The sequence below is a fragment of the Saimiri boliviensis genome, chromosome 2 (genome assembly GCF_048565385.1).
Source record: "Saimiri boliviensis isolate mSaiBol1 chromosome 2, mSaiBol1.pri, whole genome shotgun sequence".
In the NCBI taxonomy this organism is placed as follows: Eukaryota; Metazoa; Chordata; class Mammalia; order Primates; family Cebidae; genus Saimiri; species Saimiri boliviensis.
In genome coordinates this window covers 213139423-213151683 of record NC_133450.1, presented here as the reverse complement: position 1 = coordinate 213151683, position 12261 = coordinate 213139423, and the positions used below count along the sequence as shown (strand labels likewise).

The window sequence follows — 12261 nt, the reverse complement described above, 5'->3', positions numbered from 1 at the left end:
AAGATACTTTGTAAGTATTGTGTTCCACTTCAGACTTCTACCATGAGTTTTACTGTATTGATTCCTGAGTCAAATGTTACTATGATGATTTTTTTTCTAACACAAGCATTTTTTCCTCTGGTTCCTTTTTCATTTGTATTAAGTAGCGTTTAGTAGAAGGACACATTCTCTATTAAATTTATTTTATCAATGTATTTCTTGTTTATTTGTTTCTGAGCAATATGGACTTTAAGATTCTTTTTTTATTCAGTGGACTATTATCCATTCTGACATTCATGTTATATTGTCCCAGATTTGGTAAGTGGCCGTTTCGTTTGACATGTCTCCATCTTTTTGGGAGCACTTCCTTATTTTCTGGGACAAAATAGATTTTTTGTGCTCTCTTTGTATTGCTCCTGCCCTGAAAAAGCCATTTCGCCAAGTAGCCTTGATTCCTTTTAGTGAGGAATGATATTTAACAATCAAGATTTGGTGCTCACTGTGTTCATTGCTATGAGGGTGTCATTGTGTCTAGGCCCTTTAGCAGGCTCTGTGTGTGTGTGTGTGTGTGTGTGTCTCTGTGTGTGTGTGCAAATGTGTAATTATTTTTTTAAAAATCAGTATTTTACAATGATGCCTTTAATTCCAGTCCAAACTCACTAGGTTCTTTCTTGTTTTTCCTGAGTCCATATTTTTATTGCCCGTATCCAACAGTGAGAACCCTGGCTTTAATAACACCACCATGTCTGCAAATTTACTCAATTCAGTAAGGTATGCACATAGTTACAGAATTACTCCACTGTTTCCACTGTGAAAAACGAACCCACTGGGAGAGATCAAGATTTGTTTATTAAAGTAGTTTTCTTTGTTTTTAGGCTAAAAGTATATCATAGTATACTAATTCTTAAAGTTGTTTGGTTTCATTCTTTATACAGCCGTTGATGTGTTAGTCATTTGAAACACAATTAGATTCATTTGTTTCTATTTGTATTCAGTTTTAGAGGTTTTTAAAATCCTATTCTTATTGATTTAAATTTTTGAATATACATAACATTAATATGATTCCAAAGTCAAAACTGCATCCTTTTAACTTGCTCTATGAAGTCATTATTTTTGTGCTTTTTCTTTATCTCCGTTAGTATTACTTTCCAGTCTCCTTTTTCTCTTAAACCCATTGAGACTAGACTCTCAGTCATCTCATCAACTCCTCCACTGAAACAGTTTGCCTGTCACTAACAGCTTCCCCTTTGCCAAATCTAAGCATCAGTTTTCAGTCTTTATCTTGCTCAGACTGCAGGAATATTTGATATGTCGATCCCTTCCTCTTTGGCTCACTTGGCTTCCAGATGATGCCACTGAGAGTTCAGTTCTCCTCTCCCTCCCTGGCTGCCTCTGTGTAGCTCTGCCCTCTGTGTGTCTTCCATCTCTGACCAGTCCTCACGACCACGGCTTCAGTTTGCCTCTCTTACCTCACTTGGATGCTGCAGGCCTCTCCTCTTTGGCTTCTGGGCTTCCCTCCTTTCCTCACTGTAATGCATTTTCCACACAGTAGTCAATGATCTTTTAAAAATGTAAGTCAGTTCTTGTCCCTGCCCCCAAACCAAAGCCTTCCCTTTTCATTCAGTGTAAAAATCCAGATAAGGGCCGGCAAAGCCCTGTAGCATCACCCTGGCCACACTCTTACCTTGTCTTATCCCGCCCCACACGCTCCTTCCTCCTCTCCATAGCTACTGACCCTGCAGTTGAAATTTCTTTTCTTTTTTTTTTTTTTGATATATATGTTATTGCATTTTCGGTTTTGTGGTACATGTGAAGAATATGCAGGATTGTTGCATAGGTACATACATAGCAATGTGGTTTGCTGCCTTCCTCCCCATCACCTATATCTGGCATTCCTCCCCATGTCATCCCTCCCCGACTCCCCACCCCCTACTATCCCTCCCCTAGCTCCCCCCGACAGACCTCAGTGTGTGACGCTCCCCTCCCTGTGTCCATGTGTTCCCATTCTTCAACACTCGCCTGTGAGTGGGAACATGCGTTTGATTTTCTGTTCTTGTGTCAGTTTGCTGAGAACGATGGTTTCCTGGCTCATCCATGTCCCTACAAAGGACACGAACTCATTGCTTTTTATGACTGCATAGTATTCCGTGGTGTATATGTGCCACATTTTTCCTGTCCGATGGGCATTTGGGTTGGTTCCAAGTCTTTGCTATTGTAAACAGTGCTGCAATGAACATTCGTGTGCATGTGTTCTTATAACAGAACAATTTATAATCCTTTGGATATATACTCAGTAATGGGATTGCTGGGTCAAGTGGAATTTCTATTTCTAGGTCCTTGAGGAATCGCCACACTGTCTTTCACAATGGTTGAACTAATTTACACTCCCACCAACAGTGTAAAAGTGTTCCTGTTTCTCCACATCCTCTCCAGCATCTGTTGTCTCCAGATTTTTAATGATCGCCATTCTAACGGGCATGAGATGGTATCTCAATGTAGTTTTGATTTGCACTTCTCTAATGACCAGTGATGATGAGCCTTTTTCTATATGCAGTTGAAATTTCTAGCATGCCCAGGCCAGCTCCTCCTTCAGAGGCTTTGCACTTTCTCTTCTCTCTGGTGTCCCTGATCCTTTCAGACCTTTTCTTAAATGTCATCCTATCAGTGAGGTGCTCTTTGACAGCTCTTTATGAAATAGCAAGGTACCCCTGCCCATCCCTGGCATTCCATTTTCCCCTTACCCTGCTTTATTTTCCTCATTTCTGCCCACAACCATCTTGCATGTTATGTGTTTACTACCCATAACCATCTTGCATTGTTATATGTTTACTTGCATGTTACATGTTTATTATTCTGCCTTCCCTGTTAGAAAGTAATCCCTACAAATGTGTATGGATCTTGTCCCTTGTGTTTGTTGCTATAGCGCTAGGATATAGATTACATTTGGTGTATGGTAGACACACAACACATATTTTCAGAGAATGAGTAAATGAATGAGTGAGTGAGTGAATCCAGTTTTACAGCTGTGGAGAGTGGCCCAGTGAAAACGGGCAACTCATCTGAGACCATTTATGGAGGGGATGGCAGAGCTGGGATTTCAAATCAGGTCTTTGGACAAAAAAACTTTTGCTACTAGATCTGCCTGTATTACGGTTGGTACCATGTAGGTTATTTGATTTAAACTTTACAGTGACCTTGGAAGCACAATGCATTAGTTAAGTTTTATAGATGATGAGCTGAGGCATAGTGATAGAACCTTACATATCTAAATAAATGGGCCTAGCAGTGAAGAATGCATCATTGGAGCTGGGCTGGCCAGATTAGAGCTCTGGCTTCCCACTTGTAAGCTGTATACCTTGGGAAATTTCCTAAATTCCTTGCCTCAGTTTCTTTTTTCACCTATAAACTTAGCATTCTAATACCTAACTGGTAGAATCTTTGTAAGAATTAAATTACGAATGTGAAACCTTGCTTGGCTCAATGCTGGGTGCATGGTTCTTATGTACGGAGTGCTTGTTAATGTTCGTACTTTTTGTGAGTTGGGGCTGAATCCCTGGAACAGCTTGTTTTTCGGGTGAGGAACTTAGACTTAACAAATAAGAGTTTGTTGCTCAAAGTCATGACTGACTTGGAGAACCAGGATTTGACTGTGTTCCCCTTGTCTTCATATGTACAAAATAGATTTATGATGGCCCACGTAATTCATTTAATTCCAGGATAGCATATGGAATAGTTTACCCATCTGGGCCTAGTGAATGTTTTCCCCCAGCTTTTCCAAAGGGCCCAGCAGTTAAGACCTGCTGTAGACTAATGTTGCTAATACCAGTTCCTAGGACTTGTGAGGACCGGGGTATATAGGAGTACCTTAATTTTCCCAGCTTTATAAAAACTTACTTCCTTCTAGCTAAGGGTATTCTAAATTAACTAGTTTTCATTTTATTGGTGGAGAAATATCTGGGTCCTCATGATAAAGCCGTATCTTCTAGGCCCAAGTCATTTTCTGTGAGCCTCTTTTGTTCTTGAAGGTGCTCACTCTTGGCCCTAGGAAATGGAGGGCTGAGAGAAGGTGCCTCTGGCACCAGCTGCCCTCCCTCCCTTATCCAGCCACTCCCCTTGATTTATTTTTTGGTTATTTACCTTAAGAAGCCCAAGGGAGCCTGCTTATTCTCTGTAGGTTCTGCAGGCAGAAGAAGCATTTTAAGTTTAGCAGATAACACAAACATAGAACTTTATTTTCTCCTGCAAAAAGCATAGAAGTCCCAGAAACCTCACCACAGCTTCTTTTCTTAGGGGCTAAAATGTAACACAGAGGTAGGCATTTCTTGGATGTTGTATAAGGGGCCTGGCTCTTGAATTATGAAACAAGTTTATCATAAAACAGTTTTATATTTGAGGCAGTGTTAAGAACTCATGCATAGCATGAGTTCTTAAAAATTTAAATACAGCCTTTAAAAATATTAATACAAAGCAATACATGTTTACTGTTGAATAAAAGATAAGCAAATACTCCTATAATTGCATCACACAGCAAAGCATGAATACCCTGGAGTATACATGCCCAGACCTTTTTTATTGATATGTGTATTTTTTATGGCAGTGGGGCTATTTGCATCCTCTCCCTTTGTTCAGTTATAGATAATAAATATACATTGTAAGTTGTAGTGGCTGCAGGACATTCTTTTGTATCAATATACCATAATGTATTTAATCATTCCCCATTAGATGAACATTTAGATTGTTCCATTTTGGGCCTCTTATAAAGAACACTCTATTGGAATCTTTGCATATTCCTATTTCTTTAATAATGTTTGGTTGGTAGGCTCTGAGAAGCAGGATGATAGTGTGGTTTCTTAATTCTTGTAAGGGGACTCTCCCTTGGCTCCATTAAACTAGGATTCCACTAGGCACCTGGAAACCTGCAAGGTTTTGTGGGTAAGTACATTTTCCTGGGCTGAGGGTCTATAACTTAGATTCCCAAGAGGGCTGGGATCTAAAGTAGATCAGGAACTGGTGTTGCAGCCAGATTTTCCACTGTGTTCTGGTTCTTGGTACCTCCCAAGAGCAGTTGCATAAATAAGGCAGGTGGTATTTGGTCTTCAGGTATTTTTGAGTAAGCTGTGTTTGACACTGGGAAAGGTACAAAGAAGACAGTTTGATCAGTGAGCTCACTACGTGAACAAAGAGAGCTGCTGGACTCCCTTGCCTTAGTTCTCTGCTGACAGAAGTGAACCTGAAACATTCATTCAAGGCCTTCCACAGTCTAGAGGGGGCCTTTGCCAGCTCACCACCCTCTGGTGATGATGATGGTAATGACGGAGTTGAAGGAGAAACACTGAGGAAGTGAGGAAGGCTGATCTTTACTGGGTGCTTGCAATATGCCAGGCACTGTTTTTAGCCTAAGAGGAAGTATTATTGGTTATCCTCATTTAACAAGTGAGGAACAGAGAGGCTAATTCACGTGCTCTAAGTCAGACAGGAAGTGCAGAGTCTGAATTTGAGTCCACATAGTTCACTTTCACGGCCTCCCTTTCTAAGCGCCATATCATGCTTCTCACACTGCTGTCAAATCGGATGTGCTGGTCAAACATTTATGTGGGCCAGGCCTTGCATTTCCTCTCTTCTGATTCTGTTCAAACCGTTATTTTTTCTATAAGACTTTTACTCCCTTTCCATTTAGAAAAATTTAGAGAAATTCTGCCTATCTTTCAGGAAACTTTTCTTTGTTCACTTGAAGTGGGAGTAAAATGTATTCCTCCCCCCGCCCTCCCCTGGTTTGTTTATAGCTTGCACTTGATATTCACATCTGACCTTGTGATAGAGGCGGTCACAAGGGTGTTGGGTTGGAAGAACAAGACCTTTGGAGTCAGACAGACTGGAGTTCAGATCCCAGCTTTATGGATCATTTATCCCTTGAAGGGCCAGATTTTCTCTATGGGGGATAGTAGTACCTGTCTTATAGAGATGTTTGTGAGGATTAAATGAGATTATTTAAGCTTGTCCAATTTGTGGCCCATGGGCTGCATGCAGCTCAGGATGGCTTTGAATGTGGTGCAAAACAAATTTGTGAACTTGCTTGAAACATTATGAATTTTTTTTTTTAAGTTCATCAGCTGTTGTTAGTGTATTTTATGTGTGGTCTAAAACAGTTTTTCTTCCAATGTGGCCCAGGGAAGCCAAAAGATTGGACACCCCTGATTTCTTTAATTTTTAAATTGTTTTAAAATTTCTGGCCAAACAGCAAACCCAGTAGACACTCCTGATTTAAAGGGTGTCCTGCATGGCAAATAGTGGGAGCTCAGGAAGGTATGTAAACCAAAATTAGTCCTACAACTGGCTGAATGGACCCTTCTCTCAGCTAAGGGAACCCAACAAAACCTGAAAAACTAGTTTAGACCATGATGGGAAAGTGGTTGGCACGGGCTGGGGCGGGGTGGGTTTGTCAGACATGCCTCATTATCTCATTATGCTCCCCTCCCTTTGGAGTTGGCACACAACCGACCAGTAGTAACATTGAAATAGAGATCCTTAGGCTGACAGAACAGACTCTTGGTAGCAATAAGAAACCAAATTCTAACGTGACTCCATTATAGCGTCACATAACTGATAGCAGGGTCCTGAAAGACATCAAATTACTATTTTACCCCAAAATATATTTCTTTGACATATTTTAAAATGGTCCTGAAATGCTGTCTTTTGTAGAGAATGTTTACATTCTATAGAGAATTGCCTTCCCTTTCCAGGTTTTTTTCTGATCCTGAAGAGATTGGCTGAGAGTCTAGTACCTTTTAAGGATCTGAATAGGAAACATTTGCCTCTGGGGGTGGCCGTCTCTGGAACTTCATCCACATAATAAAAATCTTGGTCTCCATAACTGCTTACCTTAACTCAGACACTCCTTTCTGTTGATTTCGGGTCTTTAGAAAATAACTCTTTCAACAAAGTGCCTATCAGAAAAATCTTTGAATCCACCTATGACCCGGAAGTCCCCCACCCACTTTGAGTTTCCCTGTCTGTCCAGACCAGCCTGGGATCTACCACACATACATCGATCGATATCTTAGGTCTCTCTAAGACATATAAAACCAAGCTGTAACCTAATCACCTTGGGCACATGGCCTCAGGACCTTCTGGAGCTGTCACTTGCCACGATTCATAACCTTGGCAAAATAAGCTTCAAAACTGGTTGAGATTTGTCTCAGATGCTTTCTGGTTTACAGTGACAACAGTAATAACGGGGCATACGCGTTATGGTTAGCAGAGGAATCCAGGCTTTCAGAGAAAATGGAGGGTTTTTCCCCCTAAGAATCCCTGGAACTGCTTCCCCAGAGCCCCTTAGTGTCTTCCCACCTTTATAAAGCAGTTCTTTCCTCCGTCAAAGATACGGCTCCATTGCCACCTCCGTCACATGTACCTAATAGTCCAGGCTGGATTCTGTTTGTCTCCTCTGTGTGCCTTCGCACAGCATCCATTGCTGCCCCTTATCACAGCACTGTAGTGTAATTGTCTTTTGGGTCCACCCTTTCCTCTCAGGTGAACTCACTGCGGGCGGGCGACTCCTCATTCATCTCTGTATCCTCAGTGTCTGGCACAGGCACCTGGTAGGAGCACTGTAAATATTAAAATAGAATAGAATTAGTTTCTACCAATTACTAAAGAGACAGAAAGGAAGAAACCTCTGGGTCAGGTAGGAGATGCCAGGCTGTGGGATTTGAAGGTAACTCTGTAGGACTGATGTATTTTGAGCTGGGAAGTACTGTTTCAAAAGAGGTTTCTTAAGTGGTAGCACTGTACAGAATGGATCAGTGCAGAGAGGAAACTGAAGTTGGGTCAACCAGTTATCAGTCTATCCAGCATACTAGTCCTCTCTTGCCTGTTCAGTTATGGATGGGATAACTAGATGTTTTTTTTATTTGAAAAGATGAAGTCCTCCTATTGCCTCACACTACACAGTTCTTAGGCATAGCAACAAGATTTGCCTGAGAGATGGGAGCAGCGTTTTCATGACACGAATCCTAAGCTTTTGAATAGCCAGACAGATGGCACCCTGTCACCTGTGTGAAGGCAGTTTCCACCAAGAAGTTTAGCACATTAGTTGTTGTGATCTCCCTGTGACTCCTACAGTAACTGTTGTCACTTGGTTTTAAATAACTCTGTTATAATAGGGAAATGGATGGAATACAGTTGTTGAGTTGTTGCAGGTTCCTTGAGGGTCTCTTATTTGAAGGGGAAACTCATGCTGCTTGTGGCAGCAGGGTACTTCCTGGTGTGCTCGTGGGTTTGGTTAGGAATGGAGGAGAGGTTTTGGATGGATTTGAGGTATGGAGACCTTGAATGCTTAAAGTCTGCCCCAAACCAAGGGTACTCACCCTGTGAAGTTCATGAGGGAGAAACTAAAGAACAATGTGAATGCGGCCAGGTGCAGTGGCTCACGCCTGTAATTCCAGCACTTTGGGAGGCTGCAGCAGGTGGATCACTTGAGACTGGGAGTTGGAGATGAGCCTGGCCAACATGGTGAAAACATGTCTCTACTAAAAATACAGAAACTTTAGCTGGGTGTGATGGTGCATGCCTGTAGTCCCAGCTTCTCCGGAGACTGAGGCATGAATGAGAATTGCTTGAACCTAGGAGGTGCAGGTTGCAGTGAGCCAAGATCATGCCAGTGCACTCCAGCCTGAGTGACAGAGCAAGACTCCATCTCAAAAAAACCAAACAAACAGTGTAAATGTGAAGCAGAATGTCATGTAAGTTTGCCTGACTAGTACCTGACTAAGTCCTCAGCTTTTTGGAAGGCTGGGCTGGGACAGATGGTACATTCTCAGGGTCTGTAGGGTCAGTCTTACCTGCTGAATGTTGGTAAGCAGCCCAGTGCACGTGTGAGATGAAAAATGCTGACCAAGCTGTTCTTTTAACATACAGTTGTCTGTCCATTAGGGATGGTCTTACAAACTGGGACTTCAGCAAAGGTCTTGAAATCTGACTTAATCAGGTGTGGATTGCCCCTCTTGAAGAGGATTGTAGGGAACAGAAATGTGGAGTCTTTGAGAGGATCCACTAATGAAGGCCTGTCAACCTCTATCAAAATATAATGCCATTTTTGACCAGGATGTAACCAGGAGGCATAGGTTTGTGACTGAGGTAGCTATAAGGATATTTCCATCTCTCTTGCCTAACTATAAACTGTAGTAAAGTAAGGGAGAGTGTGATCAGACAAAGTGAGAGTTGAAACATGAAGCATCCTGGATTTCCACTTCTTTGCTTTAAAACAGAGATACGAACACCATGCTTATAGGATCATTGTGAGGCCTGAAGGAGATAGCAGATATTAAAGAGCCATACTCAGGCCCTTGTGCCTGGTCACTCAGGCCTGGGTGACTCATTCTTGATGGTGACAGTGCCCTGCAGTGATAGGTGATTTTCCACCACTCACCATGTTTCATTGACTCTTGGTGCCCAGGTGGCTGGCCTGGTGGGTGATAGGGACCCTGGATGGCCATGCCAGCTAGCCATGTGAGTCTGTAGGTGGAAACTTTTAGACATAAAGGAAATGTGCAAGGCTTCAGTGATCTTTTCCTCTATACTGTGGTGTTTGAGAACTTTTTCTTTTAGGAATAGTTTTGAAAATTGCATGTGTGGGTGCAGTTTAATTATAGTCTCATTTTTCAAGCACAACTATAGAAGAGTTTGTTTTTTCTGTAGCCACGCATCGGTTTCTTCAAAGAGCTCATCCCAGCCTGTAATTTCCAGGGTTCTGAAGTATTTTTAAAATAAAGTTGTTAGTCTCTTTGAAATCTGGGCTCATGTGCTTCCTTTCAAACAGCAAATGATGACATGCAGGAAGAGAGCAGAGCATCTTTTGCCCAGCTTCATTCTGAGCTTTATTTTGTTTTCTTTTGTGATTTTTTAAAGTCATTTCCCCTGCTGTAGACAGTGGGTTTTTCAACTGAACTCATGTACTCCTTTCTCTAGATTTAATCCTACTTCTGAGACCCTTCCTGAGGAAATATTAAACTGCAGATTAAGCTATATGCACAAAGATGCTTATTTCATTTGCTTGTAAAAGTAGAAATTTGGAAATGACCTAAGCGTCAAATAGAGAACTGGCAACATTGTGGTAATGCATGCCTACAGTGGAATATTAGTGCAGGTATTAAAAATGATGTTTCGGAAGGAAATTTAGTGAGAGAAACGCTTATAATAATGTACTAAGTGAAAAAATTATGTTGTAATACTGTATCTCCTATGCCAAAATGCATTAAAGAAAGAATGGAAGGAAATCCAGTAACTTGTCTGTGGGGGTGCCAGGATATTGATCTTTTTTTTTATTCCATTACTCATTTTCTGTAATGAGCATATATTCTGTTAGCATCAGAGTTTTAGAGAAAGAAAAAGAACCTGCACCAGCAATGCCTTGTGATTGCTTTTTAGATGCAGTGCTATCACCTAGAACTAGTGTCAATGCAGTGATAAAGGGGAAGTCTATAGTCTGAATTGTGCTCTTGGTAATCCTACTTTAAATCTCCAGGATTGTTATAGAGCATTTAAACAAGCGGAATAGTGCTTCTGCAAATGAATGAGCAGGAAATTATTAGGGAACACTTAAAAATATTTTTTTCCTCCTTCTTTCTTGATGTTATTTCTGCTTCCAGGAAAATCAGCTGGAGTGGAAATGAACACCCACACCCAGAATGAACTGATGGAGAGGTGAGTGTGTAACATTTGTTAAGAAGACTTTCTAGGACTTTCTAGATCTGATTTACCTGCCAGCTTATAAAATATTTTGGCTCCTTCCCATTCAATTTGTTCCCTGCTTTTTGTAAATAAAGTGTAAACATCTGTGGAACTGACAGTGGCCTTACAAAACCGAGAGTTCATGCCATATGTCCTATTGCCTTCATTCATTCATTTCAGGTTACCTGTGTCATCTCTATTCGGTGATTTGAACCAGATGACATTTTCATTTGTTGGCTCCCAGATGCCTGCAGGATAAACTCCAGATTCCTTTACCTGGCATTTGAGGTTCTTCTCAGTCTGACCCCAATCTCTTCTCCCCTTCCTATTCTCCTCACTTCCCTTCCCCGATGTACACCATGTTTCAGTCTTATTTCGCTTTGTATTTTCCGCACCATGGCTGTGCACTCTACCTTCTTCCTCTTGAAGTTTGAAAATCATTCTTCAGAGTCCATTCAAATGTAAATGAACCTGGTGCTCCCCAAAACCCTCCCTCCCCACCACATCCCAGCATCAGTTATTCTTGCTGTAGCACTTGGACATAATTACGTTACAGCATTTGCCACATGGTATTGTAATGCTTTCTGCATTTATCTTTCTATTCCCAGAATTCCTTGGAAGAGGAAAGGAGCTTGCTAGTGTTCCCTAGGTATTGGTGTGTGTCAGCTGCTGCCATAGGCATTCACATTTACTAGTTCTCACCATATAAGGTTTGAAGTAATTATTTTAGGATGAGGAAGTTGTGGGTCAGAGTCGCATACTTGCCATATGAGGCAGGGCTAGGATTTGAACATGAATCTATCACACTCCATCCAATGCATGTCCTTCCTTTTACTGTTATTCCACATTGTCTTTTGAGGGCAATGACTGTGTCTTGAATATCTCTCCCTGCTCCAGCTCCAAATTTCTGGCATGTAGTTGGAGTTCAGAAAATGTTCATGGAATAAGTGAACTGTATGATTTCTTAGCTTCTCTCTATTGTCAATTGAAAATGCCAAGGTCTTGCCCTCTTTTATTTAATTGTAAAAGAATCCGAATGCTATTAATGTTGCTATGTACTTTCCTCTTCTTTAAAGATCCTTTGGGCTTCTGGGAATAAAATAGAGACCAGTCTAGGGTGTAGACTTGTAGATTTTATTGGCATCACGAAGGGCACTAGCTTCATTAGAGAGGTATCACAGCTCATGGAAGGACATTTATAATCAGAGCTTCTGTAAGTTTAAAAGAAATTCTCTTCTCCCACTGTAGTATTGTCAAAGTCCCAGTTCAATCCTCCATTTCCATTCTTGTAATAATAGATCGCATCCCACCGTCATGCTTTAGAGAGGGCAAGGAAGGCTTCCCATAGTGGGGACATTCATCGCCGAGATCTAAAGGGTGAGAGTAGAAAGGGCTGGGGGCTGTTGGTAGAGCATCCGTGCCTGAGGCAAAGGAGACATGGTCCTTTTGAGCAGTTTAGCTGACACAAAGAGGGTCAAAAAAGCTGGAGAGGCAGGCTGGGTCCTGTTGAGCTGGTCCTCAAATGTTGTGTTAAAAATCCAAACTGTAGGAAGT

At 41.5% G+C, this 12261-nt stretch overlaps 1 protein-coding gene across 1 annotated transcript in view; it reads left to right on the top strand.

Annotated features, from left to right (window-relative positions):
- Positions 1 to 12261, top strand: part of CDK5RAP2 (CDK5 regulatory subunit associated protein 2) — a 197461-nt gene that overhangs the window by 150519 nt on the left and 34681 nt on the right. Inside the window, exon 26 of the mRNA XM_003925184.4 lies at positions 10626 to 10680. Coding sequence (XP_003925233.1) covers positions 10626 to 10680 — 55 coding nt within the window. The remainder of the gene's footprint in view (positions 1 to 10625; positions 10681 to 12261) is intronic.